General features: G+C 37.8%; 1 protein-coding gene across 2 annotated transcripts in view; it reads left to right on the forward strand.

The window, feature by feature from the left end:
* LOC306867762 (serine/threonine-protein kinase MARK1-like) overlaps nt 1-13,228 on the forward strand; it is a 65,387-nt gene that overhangs the window by 48,781 nt on the left and 3,378 nt on the right. Inside the window, exons 13-17 of one of the 2 annotated variants that reach the window (XM_079413620.1) lie at nt 42-223; nt 840-937; nt 2,292-2,456; nt 3,903-4,160; nt 9,800-9,844. In XM_079413620.1, coding sequence (XP_079269746.1) covers nt 42-223; nt 840-937; nt 2,292-2,456; nt 3,903-4,160; nt 9,800-9,844 — 748 coding nt within the window. The remainder of the gene's footprint in view (nt 1-41; nt 224-839; nt 938-2,291; nt 2,457-3,902; nt 4,161-9,799; nt 9,845-13,228) is intronic. The other variant, XM_079413621.1, reaches the window with a different exon arrangement.

Genomic DNA, 13,228 nt, shown 5'->3' on the forward strand with positions numbered 1-13,228 from the left:
GGTTCTGTGTTGTTCTGAACATGAGTCTTGATTGTGTGCAGTTGCTCCGTCCATACCTCCGGCCGTCTCCTACACCAAACGCTCTCAGGCCAACAGCGTGGAGGGAGAGAAGAAGGAGGATTGGGACGCCTCCCGTAAGCTGCCCTCCTCCAGCTCTAAAGGAGACATGGCCACCTCTCCTCTGGTGGCCCAGGAACGCAAGAAGTCCTCCACAGCTTCAGGGGTGAGAGGTCACGCCAGCTGTTACATCATGTGCCACAGATGCAGGATACAAATTAGGGCAGCATTTACTACACAGAGCCATACTTCACTGAGAAGCTACGCAAACAGCTTTCATTATCGCAAACCATTTCTTCGATTGTTTTTTTCTTGTCCGTGAACTACGGCTCTGTGTAGTAAATGCTGTTCCATCTGAAAGCATGTGATGGAGATTTACTACTAATCACAGAACCAGCTTTACTGACAAAATGCACATGGCAATCACATTCGATTAATCGTGCAACCCTAATACAAATACATGACTAAAGGCCATTGCACACTGAGTCCGAAATTTTCGCACGTTGTAAAATAAATACGACCTCACGCTGTGTCAATCACGTTTACACACTGCCTCCGAAACTTTCGTCCGTCATTAAAAAATTGATGGGGTTCAATTTTCTGTGTTTTTCACATTCTTAGCAAGCATTTTGAGAGGTGTTTTGACCATTCAGAGCCACCGTCAAGCGAACGCCAAAATGCAGAATGGCGATTATACATATGAAAATTTTGGACTCCGTGTGCAAGGACCATAATGGTAGATCTCACACTCAGTCTATAATAATGTGTGTTTGTGTGAACAGAATAGCACTGCTGGCGGAATGACGAGGAGAAATACGTACGTTTGTGAGAGATCCAGTACAGACCGGTACTCAGCCATACCCAATGGCAAAGACAGCAGGTGAGCAGTCTCAGACCGCATGTCTTCACCGCAAACTTTTTAAAACTGTGTGTTGAAGTAAACCTCTTCACATGAAGATTAGCTTAACAAAACACTGACCAATAAGACATACGATCTTGGGTCACGTGTTCATTCCGGAGCGGATGTGGAAACCATAACGGTAACAAGTGAAACGAAAAGAAGGGCATTTCGGACAGTGCTCTCTCTTTACAGATATTTTAAATGTCTAACTATCTTAACACATTTTAAGGCCATCCAGAATGATTATAGTTTATTTGGATATGTGTGGTTTCAGTTATTCCTACACGTTTAAATGTGATTTAAAAAATAAATGCATACATGAAGAATAAGTATGAAAGTTACTGATTGATCATGATTTGTTTGTGAAAATATACAAACACCGATTGCACGCACAAATTTGTATATGCAAATATTACACTTGCTGTTGTGATTTGTACTAAATGTCAACAGTCTTTCTTGTGAGGTCTTGTTTAATTAGAATCATTTTCTACCGGGGTTATTATAGTTAACTAAAACCATTCAAATACATTTGAGTCAATTAGTTTTTGAGTCCTTAAACTTATTTATTTCAGCTTATTGTTAAATTCAACATTTCTCATTTTCATTTAGTTTAAAGTAGATGTACTAAAATAAATAACTAATAAAATCTGACAAAATTAATAAAAATGATATTAATATCTTAATGACGTAGCATGTGATTATATACTCTCGGCACAGTTTTACATATTTTATTAGTGCTGTCAAATGATTAATCGCATCTAAAATACAAGTTTTTGTTTGCATAATATGTGTGTGTACTGTGTTTTATTTATTATGTATATATAAATACACACGTATGTATACATTTAGAAAATATTTACATGTAAATATTTATATTCATATAGTTTAATTTATATATAAATATATTTAATATACAAACATAACATTTTTCTTAAATATACATGTGTATCTATTTATATATACGTAATAAACACAGTACACACACATATAAATAATATAAACAAACGATTATCGCAATGAATCGTTTGACAGCACTAATATGTTTTACCATGATTCTGCAGGTTTCCCTCAGAATCAGTGCAGAAAATACTGAGAAAAGGCCTGGTCTTGGGTTTTATTTTATATTAAAATGTGCAAAATTGCTTGCAATATGTGTTTGTGGAGGTGTGAGAGAGACATAAATATTTGTTTAGCCCCCAAAGAACATAATACGCAAAACAGTTCAGTGGTCTTTTGATCACATATGATGTCACTACTGATGTTTGCAAATGTTTCCATTTTTCTGGCTCATTGATCTCATTTATGTCTCTTTCTCGTTGTCTTTCTGTCTCAGTTTGACGGAGGTGTCCACCTCTGCGAGTGGATCTTCCTCAGTGTCTCCAGGAGCGTCCTCCGCGCTGCCATCCACTCGACCGCGGCATGTGAAGTCCATGTCCGCCTCAGGCCACCCCACCAAGACTCCGCTGCCGCCCATCGAGGACAACGCTGAATTCAAGGGGTGAAGACATGTACTCTTTAGTATTTCAGAGACAGTGGTATTCTAGTATCATTGAAATACTATTATAGGGTTGTTTTTTGTGTAATATTATTTCGATTAAATTTTCTCGAAACGCTTACAAGATTGACACATGTACAGTTGGGCAATAAAGTATTTAGTCAGCCAGCAATTGTGCAAGTTCTCCCACTTAAAAAGATGAGAGAGACCTGTAATTTTCATCATAGGTACACTTCAACTATGAGAGACAGAATGGGGGGAAAGAATCCAGGAAATCACATTGTAGGATTTTTAATGAATGAATTGGTAAATTCCTCTGTAAAATAAGTATTTGGTCACCTACAAACAAGCAAGATTTCTGGCTCTCACAGACCTGTAACTTCTTCTTTAAGAGGCTCCTCTGTCCTCCACTCGTTACCTGTATTAATGGAACCTGTTTGAACTCGTTATCAGTATAAAAGACACCTGTCCACAACCTCAAACAGTCACACTCCAAACTCCACTATGGCCAAGACCAAAGAGTTGTCGAAGGACACCAGAAACAAAATTGTAGACCTGCACCAGGCTGGGAAGACTGAATCTGCAATAGGCAAGCAGCTTGGTGTGAAGAAATCAACTGTGGGAGCAATTATTAGAAAATGGAAGACATACAAGACCACTGATAATCTCCCTCGATCTGGGGCTCCACACAAGATCTCACCCCGTGGGGTCAAAATGATCACAAGAACGGTGAGCAGAAATCCCAGAAGCACACGGGGGACCTAGTGAATGACCTGTGAAAACCTTGAGAAGACTTACAGAAAACGCTTGACCTCTGTCATTGCCAACAAAGGGTATATAACAAAGTATTGAGATTAACTTTTGTTATTCACCAAATACTTATTTTCCACCATAATTTGCAAATAAATTCTTTAAAAATCCTACAATGTGATTTCCTGGATTCTTTCCCCCCATTCTGTCTCTCATAGTTGAAGTGTACCTATGATGAAAATTACAGGCGCCTCTCATCTGTTTAAGTGGGAGAACTTGCACAATTGGTGGCTGACTAAATACTTTTTTGCCCAACTGTGCATATCATGTTACACTTACAATGCACAAAAAAGAAACTGAAACAAAACAAACACTAGGAGCTCATCTCACATGAAAAGTACGATGGCACAAACCAACATTGGGTTAGTACAGTATGTACTTTGGAAGTTAGATTTAATAATCCATTGCAAACAATAACAACCACAGCTGTAAGGGGACTATTATAGGGTTTGTTAATATTTTAAATTAGTTTTTTATAAAATTTTATCTTTTGTTAATTTATTCCTTTAAATTATTTTTAAGGAATTTAATTATTTTGGTTCTGATTCTACTGTACATAAGTCTTTTTCCTTAACGAATACATGTTATAAATATCATTTATATTTGATATTTATCACTGTTTGTGTCATCTGTCTGCAGCTCTAGCTCCAGGGCTCCATCCACGTCTCCGTCAGCTCACAGCATCAGCAGTATGACTCCGGATCGGACCCGCTTTCCTCGAGGCACCTCCAGCCGTAGCACCTTCCACGGGGCGCAGCTCAGAGACCGCCGCAGCGCCACATACAACGGCCCTCCCGCGTCGCCCACGCTGTCCCACGACACAGGCGCTCTCGCCCAGGCCCACAGGGGAACCTCGTCCGGATTCATCAGCAAGCTCACCTCCAAGTTTGGGCGGAGGTCAGTCTCTAGATCCGTCACTTACTGTACCTCTCTGCACCATATGTGTCCTGAATGTGCATTAGCTTTAGTCTCCTGAGGTTTGTATGGTCAGGTCAGGATTCAGCAAAATGGGCTGCAGTACTGTAAACGGTCAAAACTTTGAAAAACTCAAACACAGGTCAACACTGATGGATTACACTCAAAAGTTTAGAATAATTACTTTTTTTTTTTTTTTTTTTTAAGAAGTCTCTCATGCTCACCAAGACTGCCTTTATTTGATCAAGAATATAGTAAAAATAGAAATACTGTAAAATATTCTTGTTATAATTTGATATAATAGTTATATATTTTAAAATGTAATTTTTTCCTTTGATGGCAAAGCTGAATTTTCAGCATCATTACTCCAGTCTTTTTATTACTTAATTATTAATAATGGTTCTTATTATTATCAATGTTGAAAACTGTTTAGCTGCTTTTGTAGAAACTGTGATACATTTTTGATTATTTGGTGAATAGAACGATTCAAAAGAACAGCATTTACAGTCAAACCAAAACATTTTTCCAACATTTCTCACATTAGCACAGTTTATTCGCTATAGTTTAGAAAATGGTAATAAAATATTAAACTGTCAGAACAAATTCAGCTTGATAACGTCAGATAACTTTGATAGAAAGAAATAGGTTGAATAGCTGTTAAATTTAAGAACACAATTAGATAATCCCAATTACCAAGCAATGCTTCATTCTGTTCAGTCTGTGGTGTACAAAGGTCACATGGGCAATTAAAGAAAAACTCATAAGCAAAACATGCTCAGGCCGAAGTGCCTGAATAATTCTTGGTCCCAAGTTTTACTGGCAGTCCACTTTATGAAGAATTTGTGGGTTTAATACATCACGGTTTACTATATTTTGCTATCCTCACTTACATAAATGAACTAGTGTTCTGCACCCACTAGTAAAAAAAAATATCAAAAATGATATCTGGTGTCTGAATAATTTTTGGTTTGACTATTTTAAATAGCATTGTTTTTTAATATTTTGAATGTCTTTATTGTCAGTTTTGAGCAGTTTTAATTGTGTCTTTGCTGGATAAAAGTAAAAATCTTTTTATAATTTCTTTTTTAAAAATCTTACCCAAAACTTTTGAATGGTAGTGTATCAGTTAAAAAAAAAATTAACATTTATGATAATCAGAAAGGTTTCTGTTTTTACTGTATTTTTGATCAAATAAATGCAGCTTTGATGCACAAGAGACTTATTTCAAAAACATCTTACTGCCCCCAAAACTGTTGTGTATCAGTTTAAAAGCTATACGTTTATAATGTGTTGTTTTTATAGTGTTTTTTTAGAATTCATATTCAAGTTTCTCATTTAAGTTAGAAGTATTTTAATACTGTAAATTACATCACCTTGAGGCACCCTTGGAAGTTTGCTGAGGGCCGCTAGTGGACCCCGGCCCCCTGATTGAGTACCACTGCTTTACAAACCATTAGCACAGGAAATCTCTCTTTAACAGCTAAAGCCCTACACTGCAGTGTGTGTGGAAGAGAGAGCGCCTCACACACACACTCAGTGCTGAGCCTGCATCGACTCTGAGTGTGCTGCAGTCAGTGAAGGACACTGTGTAAAGTCAGCTGATCAGGCATCTGAAATCAATGCCATCACTCTCAGACCTGCCCCCTACTGTCTGTTTGCAGTTTCATTTGGTGACACCAGTGCAGGAATTACACATTTAAAGGAATAGTTCACAAAAAAATCAAATTTTATGAAAATGTACATATTCTCAGGCCATCCAAGATGTGAGTTTGTTTCTCAACAGATTTGTAGAAATGGCGCATTGCATTACTTGCTCAGCAATCCTCAGAATGAGAGTCCAAACATCTGATAAAAACATCACAATAATCCACACCACTCCAGTCCATCAGGTAACGTCTATTACAAACACATGCTATTTAAATTGTGTTTGTAAGAAACAAATCCATCAAGATGTTTTTAACTTCAGTCCATTGTTTCCGGCAGTCCATAATCCATAATAACACTTTCACCAGTCATTTTGTCTGAATCAGGAGAGAAATCTGCACAGATAAAACACCGTTTACAATCAAAATCAGTCCAAAACAGCTCTAAACAAATATATGGGTGGATTTTGATATGAGAGACAACAGGAGATGGACTTTTTCACTGGAGGAAGCGTTATTATGGATTATGGCCAGAAGCGAAGTTAAAACATCTTGATGGATTTGTTTCTTACAAACGCACAGATTTTGTGTTCTCCAGATGTTAACTGATGGACTGGAGTGGTGTGGATTATTGTGATGTTTTTATCAGCTGTTTGGACTCTCATTCTGACGGCACCCATTCACTGCAGAACATCCATTGCTGAGACACTGATGCAATGCTACATTTCTCCAATCTGATGAAGAAACAAACTCATCTACATCTTGGATGACCTGATGGGGGGAGTAGATTTCAGTAAATGAATGTTTTTGGGTGAGCTAATAATTTAAGTTTTTAATAAATCCATAGTGTATTTATAGATAAATAAACCTCCCTTAGTAAAGTATGTACAGTCATTTTCACTTTCGTTCATGTGTTCTTCAGATGTCATGGCTGACCTAAGGTCAGGCTTTGGTTTGGAGCATGCTGTGTTTGTTTGTTTGTGTTGTAGAACTCTGTCTTTCAGAGCGGCGAGGTAGGGCACTATAGTTTGACATATTTCCCGTTTGACTTACCTATGGAAATGTGTCCTCACACACCCTTCTCCTCAGAAATAGACTCTAATGATCTGTGCATCCGTCACTGCTGTCAATGTTTGCACGGCCTGCAGACTGACTTCCTCCTGATGATGATGACACGCTCGTGTTTAGCTGTAGTCTGGTTCAATCTGTTGAATGCTGATTTTTTTGTAGTGGTCCTGTATCCGTTCCCCTTCCTCCATTAGGAATGAATCTCTGGTCAGAAGAAGCCACTGTCCACCACCAGTCAAAATCACATTAAGGCAGTTTTTGACTTCTGTTATGCAGCCAGAATGATGAAATAAAGAAATAAGAGGCCGTTTCTTAGTGATTTTGCCAGAGATAAGAGATGTTCACCGGTGCACATGAAGCAGACCCCTGAACTGTGGTTAAATCACTGTAACACAGTGAATGGTTTATTGCTTTTATTAAAAAGAAAAACGCAATATGATGAAACCATCAACAGCAGTATGTATTGGTGTGTTCACATCAAGGATAATAACTGTAAAGGTAAAGTCGTAATAACTGTGAGAGAATAATTATGTCTACTGTTACAATATTGTTGGAATCACTGATTTTTTTTTTTTTTTTTTTTTTAACAAGCCAGTTTAGCGTTCAGCTAATACTAAAGATTCCGATTGGTCATCAGTGTTGATTGCCTACATAACGCTGAAACAAATACTGGCCCCAACATTAACCATAACCAAGTTTTAATAATCATTGTAAGAGGATAGTGATGTCTACACTACATCTGTAATTATAACCACTGAGAAATAATGTCATTAGAATCATTTTCAGGGAGTTTTTTACGCATTTTTTTATTTTATTTTTCCCACAAACCAGTTCAGCGCAAACCCCCGCCTTCAGCTATTCCTGTTATTCACAGTGCGGATTGCCAACAAAACACTGAAACAAATACTAACCCCTAACCTTAAAGGGATAGTTCACCCAAAAATGAAAATTCTGTCATTAAGTACTCCTCCTCATGTTGTTCCAAACCCGTAAGACCTTCGTTCATCTTCGGAACACAAATTAAGATATTTTTGATGAAATCTGAGAGCTCTCTGACCCTCCATAGACAGCAATGCAACTGCGATGTTCCCAGGTCCAGAAACTGTGTAAATACATCGGTAAAACAGTCCATGTGACATCAGTGGCTCAACTTCAATTTTGCGAAGCTACGAGAATACTTTTTGTGCAAACAAAACAAAAATAATTCTCCTCCGAGTTACTGTCTTCCGCCATTTTGGAGAGTATCACAACACATGCGCATGCTTTACCCTAAGCGTAAACAACGCTGATTACGTTTATGCGTGCGCTTTCCCCCTGAACATAAGCAATGCTGATTACATAGATTAAGGTCTTGGGTACTCTCCAAAATGGTGGAAGACGTAACTCGGGGAGAAGAATTGTTGAATAAATTATTTTTGTTTTCTTTGCGCACAAAGTATTCACGTAGCTTTGCAAAATTGAAGTTGAACCACTGATGTCACATGGGTTATTTTACAGATGTCCGGACCTGGGAACATTTCAGTTGCGTTGCTGTCTATGGAGGGCCTGAGAGCTCTCAGATTCCATCAAAAATATCTTAAATTGTGTTCCGAACATCATGAGGGTGAGTAATTAATAACAGAATTTAAATTTTTGGGTGAACTATCCCTTTAAATGTAGGGTGGGCGATTTCGGAGAGGTCAGCATTGAAAGCATAAGATCCCACCCTCCCTGCATAATCACTCTCCAAAGCCACGCCTCCTCCAAAACACATGACTGCGCACAGGCAGATGAGAGGCTCACTGGCGATACGATGAGAGATGGTGTTGCTGGAGGATTGAATGCAATGCTGTCAGATTACCTCGTGTCTCATTCACCGGTGACAAAACATTGCCGTGCAAAGTGCTTAATATTACAATAATAACACCATCCACTCGCGCGGTCTGCAATAGCACAATGGACGTGCTGATGACGTATCATGCCTGTGCGAACAGGGAGTGTGAAGGTGTGCAAATAAATACGATGATGCATACAGCCAAGAGTAGCCCTCAACATATTATGGTCCAATGCCTTCCAGAGATGATATAAATACATTTAGACACTTAACTTATTGATTGCTATAGGGATGTGAAGAGACTTTCAACCAGCATAACATACATTTTTTGAATAAAATCACCGACCCTGCCTTTAACCTAAACCTCAGTGAAGTGTTCGTAGGACATCCTGGTAGATAGCAGGTTTGCCGTGATCAGAATTCGAAGGCTGCATTCTTTGAAGGACACAGACTTTGAAGGCTGTGAAGGTCGGACCAACCGTAAATATATGGGACGGTCTAGGATTGATTTTGTCAACTAGCAACTGTGACCGCTGCAGTTGACAAGCGGCATTTCTGTATAAACCATCTATAAAATTGCATCTCAGTAAGATTTCAACATTAAACAGCTTTAAAGATTTTTAACTTGCATTGGTGGATTTGTATCGGTAGACAGCATTCGTCACACCGTGGTGATGCAATCTGCCTTCGAACTCGAAGGATGCACCCTCTGAATTGGGACGTAGCTATTGAGTTGGCACTGAACTGGTTTAGGGAAAAATGGCACTTTTTTTTTTTTTTTTTTCAAGCTGCCAATTGATTAAAAACTAACATCCCATCAAAGTCCACCAGACTTAAAGACAATCAAGCATTTAAAACGGCAGAAAACATAACTGCGGGGCACTTCTAATAAACAGCACGTTATCATTTGTTGGTGTGAACACTAATATGGTTATAGTTATCTTTCTTGGTGTGAACACTATAGGCAGTTTACGATTGCCTAGAAACTGTTGTCTTGTTTCTATTAGAAATGCAGACTTGTACTAATCTATGGTTTAGAGTTTAGATGTCTTTAGCTGTCCACTGTTTTCTCAATATGACCTCTGATATTTCCCAAGGGTACCCAGTGAAGGAGAGGCCCGCGGTCGGGCGTACAGTGTGAGGTGAGGTTTTTATAGATCCTCTGTCTTATGTGAGATTGTTGCTTGTGGGGTATTTGTTGCTGCACATTCAGGTCAGTCGACAAGAGTCTGTGTTGATTTTAAATGGTTCAGATGACCAATGTACTGTATTTGTGAGATTTCTGATTGTTTGCTATATTTTGCATGTTTTCTCATCATTGAGAGTCGTCTTCTGTCTTTCTAACACTGATTTCAACCCTCTAAACAACCTTGTCCATTTAAAATGGGATGCACTGATACTGAAAATCTTAACACAAATTAGCAAAAACGGACATCCAACATCATCCCGCAAATGTCTAATAGCAACCAACTTTACTATAGAGTCTAATGTACTGAATGTTTCGTTTTAGCTTTATTAACCACAGATTATTTTCTTTCCCCGCACCTTATTGATTTTGTAAGGTTGCTCCAAAAAAGGCCCATTTACACCAAAATCAATAAATTGTGTGGATGCAAATATATTTTTATAGTCATCTGACAATGTACGGTAATATTCTGTTTATTACAAGCGCACAATACAGTTATGTTGTGTGGGGATTTAAATGCTGAACCGCTTTAATTCAAGTAGATTCGGATTGACCAAAAAAATCACTCTTGAAAGTTTCAACAATATTGTTCCTATATATATATATACATGCATGCACACACACACACACACACACACACACACAGTGTCTTTTATCAGTATATATTTGTGAGGAGGACTTTGCTATTAATAGAAAATGATAAATAACTTTATTGGTATAATTATCGTGCTTGTGTGAGCGGCCCTTAAAAGTCTGTTCACACTAACAGTGATCATAACGATAAGTATAGCATACAAACCAACATACAATTAAATTTATTTTAAGTGCGCAATCAGAGGCGGACAGTAGTGAAGTATGTTTAATCTGCTTTAAAGTACATTTTTCAAGTGTCTCTTCTTATTGGTGTTTTTCTTTGGATAACGTTTACTTCACAACATTCCAAAGCATATTATTGTACTTTTTACTGCACTACGTTTCATATTAAGCAATACTTAATTACATTAGAAATCTAGTACTTTCTTTCTTTTACTCAAGTAAAAGTAATTTGAGGTTTTACTGGAGTACAAAAAGTACTGCATTTTTAATATTCTTAAGTATTAAAGGAAAAAAACCTTATTTATGAAATGTAGTGCAGTAAAAAGTATGACATTATGCTTTGGAATGTAGTGAAGTAAACGTTTCCCAAAGAGAAACACTCTACTCAAGTCAATTTAAAAAGTATCTGTACTTTATCAAAGTAAAAATACTTCTCTACTGCGCACTGTAGTTTTGTCGTCTGCCAATTTAAAGGACGAATTCTGATTGGCTGTCAATGCATTCTTCGGTTCGTCAGCTAGAAAAATCGTTCTGAAAGTAATTCCAGCGATATTGTTCTCTTTAGTCGTTATAGTTATAGCTGTAGTGTGGATAGAATTAGATTAAAACTTTGTAGTAATTATGGTAACACTATAACAACAATATCTTTAAAAGATGGATTCTAATTGGCTGTCATTGTTTTAATTGTTCATCAGTTGGAAAAATCGTTCTGAAAGGGATTTCAACAATATCACTTGTGTCGTCACAACTATAGCTGTAGTGTGGATTTCACTATTCTCATAAAACGATTATTAAAAATGTATAGTTATCATCCTTGGTGTGAACAGCTGTTAAAGACCTGTTCGCAACTATAACCATAACAATATGGAGTGTCTATTTACACTAAATAGCCCGCTTTGTTGGCAGAAGCTATTTACACGAACTCCTCCAACCAACGTATGATTAGGCTAGTCAACATTTATCAGCGGTTTGTCATTGACTATTATCAAACAACAGCGCCAGTGGCATAGGTGGTATTGCGCGTGCCGTGGTCTTTTTGACACAATCGACCCGAGTTCGAATACACCTTCTGCCAAACCTTTTTTTCCCTCCCTTTTCAAATCTCATATCACTTCGGAAAGGCATTTATTTTCAATAAAAACGGAGGAAATAATCAAAGTTGAAAATAAATAAAATATCAGGTAGGGTTAGGGTAGGTGTTGGGAGGAATTTAATCATTTGAATTACATTTATAATTTACACTCAATACATTATTATTGCATACTGTTTTATAATGTTCTACAATAATGAGGTGCAGATAATTGCCACTATTTGCAATAAGTTATTTTAACATAGTCACGTCCGGAAGTATTCGAACACTGACTGAGCTTTTGTGCTTTTGCCTTTATACACCACTACAATTGATTTGAACTAAAACAATCAAGATGTGATTTGAAGTGCAGACTTTTAGCTTTATTTTACACAAAAATATGACTTACCATTTAGGAGTTACAGCCATTTTAAGCAAAGTACCTCCGTTTTCTGGGGCTTAATAGTATTTGGACAAAGTGACATAATTGTAAATAAAAGCACAATTCTAATACTTGATGAAAATCCTTTGCATTCAATGACTGCCTGTAGTCTGGAGCCCATGAACATCACCAAATTCTGAGTTTCCTCCCTGGAGATGCTTTGCCAGGTCTTCACTGCAGCCAGCTTGAGTTGCTGCTTGACTTTCTGCCTTATGTCTTGCCTTCAGTATTTGAAAAGAATGCTCTGTTGGATTGAGATGGGGCGACTGACTGAAGAATATCCCATTTCTACGCCTTCAAGAAGTCTTGAGTTGCTTTCGCAGTATGTTTAGGGTCATTATCCATCTGCACTGTGAAGCTGCATTCCCCATCAGTTTTGTAGCATTTGGCTGAACGTGAGCAGAGAGTATAGCCTTAAAGAGCTCAGAACTCACCCTGTCAGCAGTTAAAACAAGCAATAAACAGCAGTGAACCCGTTCTATTGGCAGCCATACATGCCCATGCCATAACACTGCCACCACAATGTTTGACACTTGATGTGGTGTGCTTTGGATCATGAGCTGTTCCTTTCTTTCACCATACTATTCTCTTCCTATCAGTTTGGTACAAGTTAACCTTGGTTTCATCATCCAAAGAATCTTATTCCAGAACATGGGAGGCTTTTTTAGATGTTTTCTGCCAAAGTCTAATCTTGCTTTTCTGTTCTTGAATGTGACCATTGGTTTGCACCTCTGTATTTACATTCATAAAGGCGTCTCTTGATGGTGGATTTTGACAATGATGTGCCTACCTCCTCCAGAGTATTCTTCATTTCTGTTGATGTTATGAAGGGGTTTTTCTTCACCAAGGAAACGATTCTGCGATCATCCACTTTAGTTGTCTTCCGTGGCCTTTTGATGATGTTGAGCTCACCAGTGCTTGCTTTCTTCTTAAGAATGTAGCTAACCGTTGATCTGGCCACACCTAAGGTTTTTGCTATCTCTCTTATAGATTTATGTTGTTGTGTTTTTCAT

The sequence above is a fragment of the Barbus barbus genome (genome assembly GCF_936440315.1).
Source record: "Barbus barbus genome assembly, chromosome: 49".
In the NCBI taxonomy this organism is placed as follows: Eukaryota; Metazoa; Chordata; class Actinopteri; order Cypriniformes; family Cyprinidae; genus Barbus; species Barbus barbus.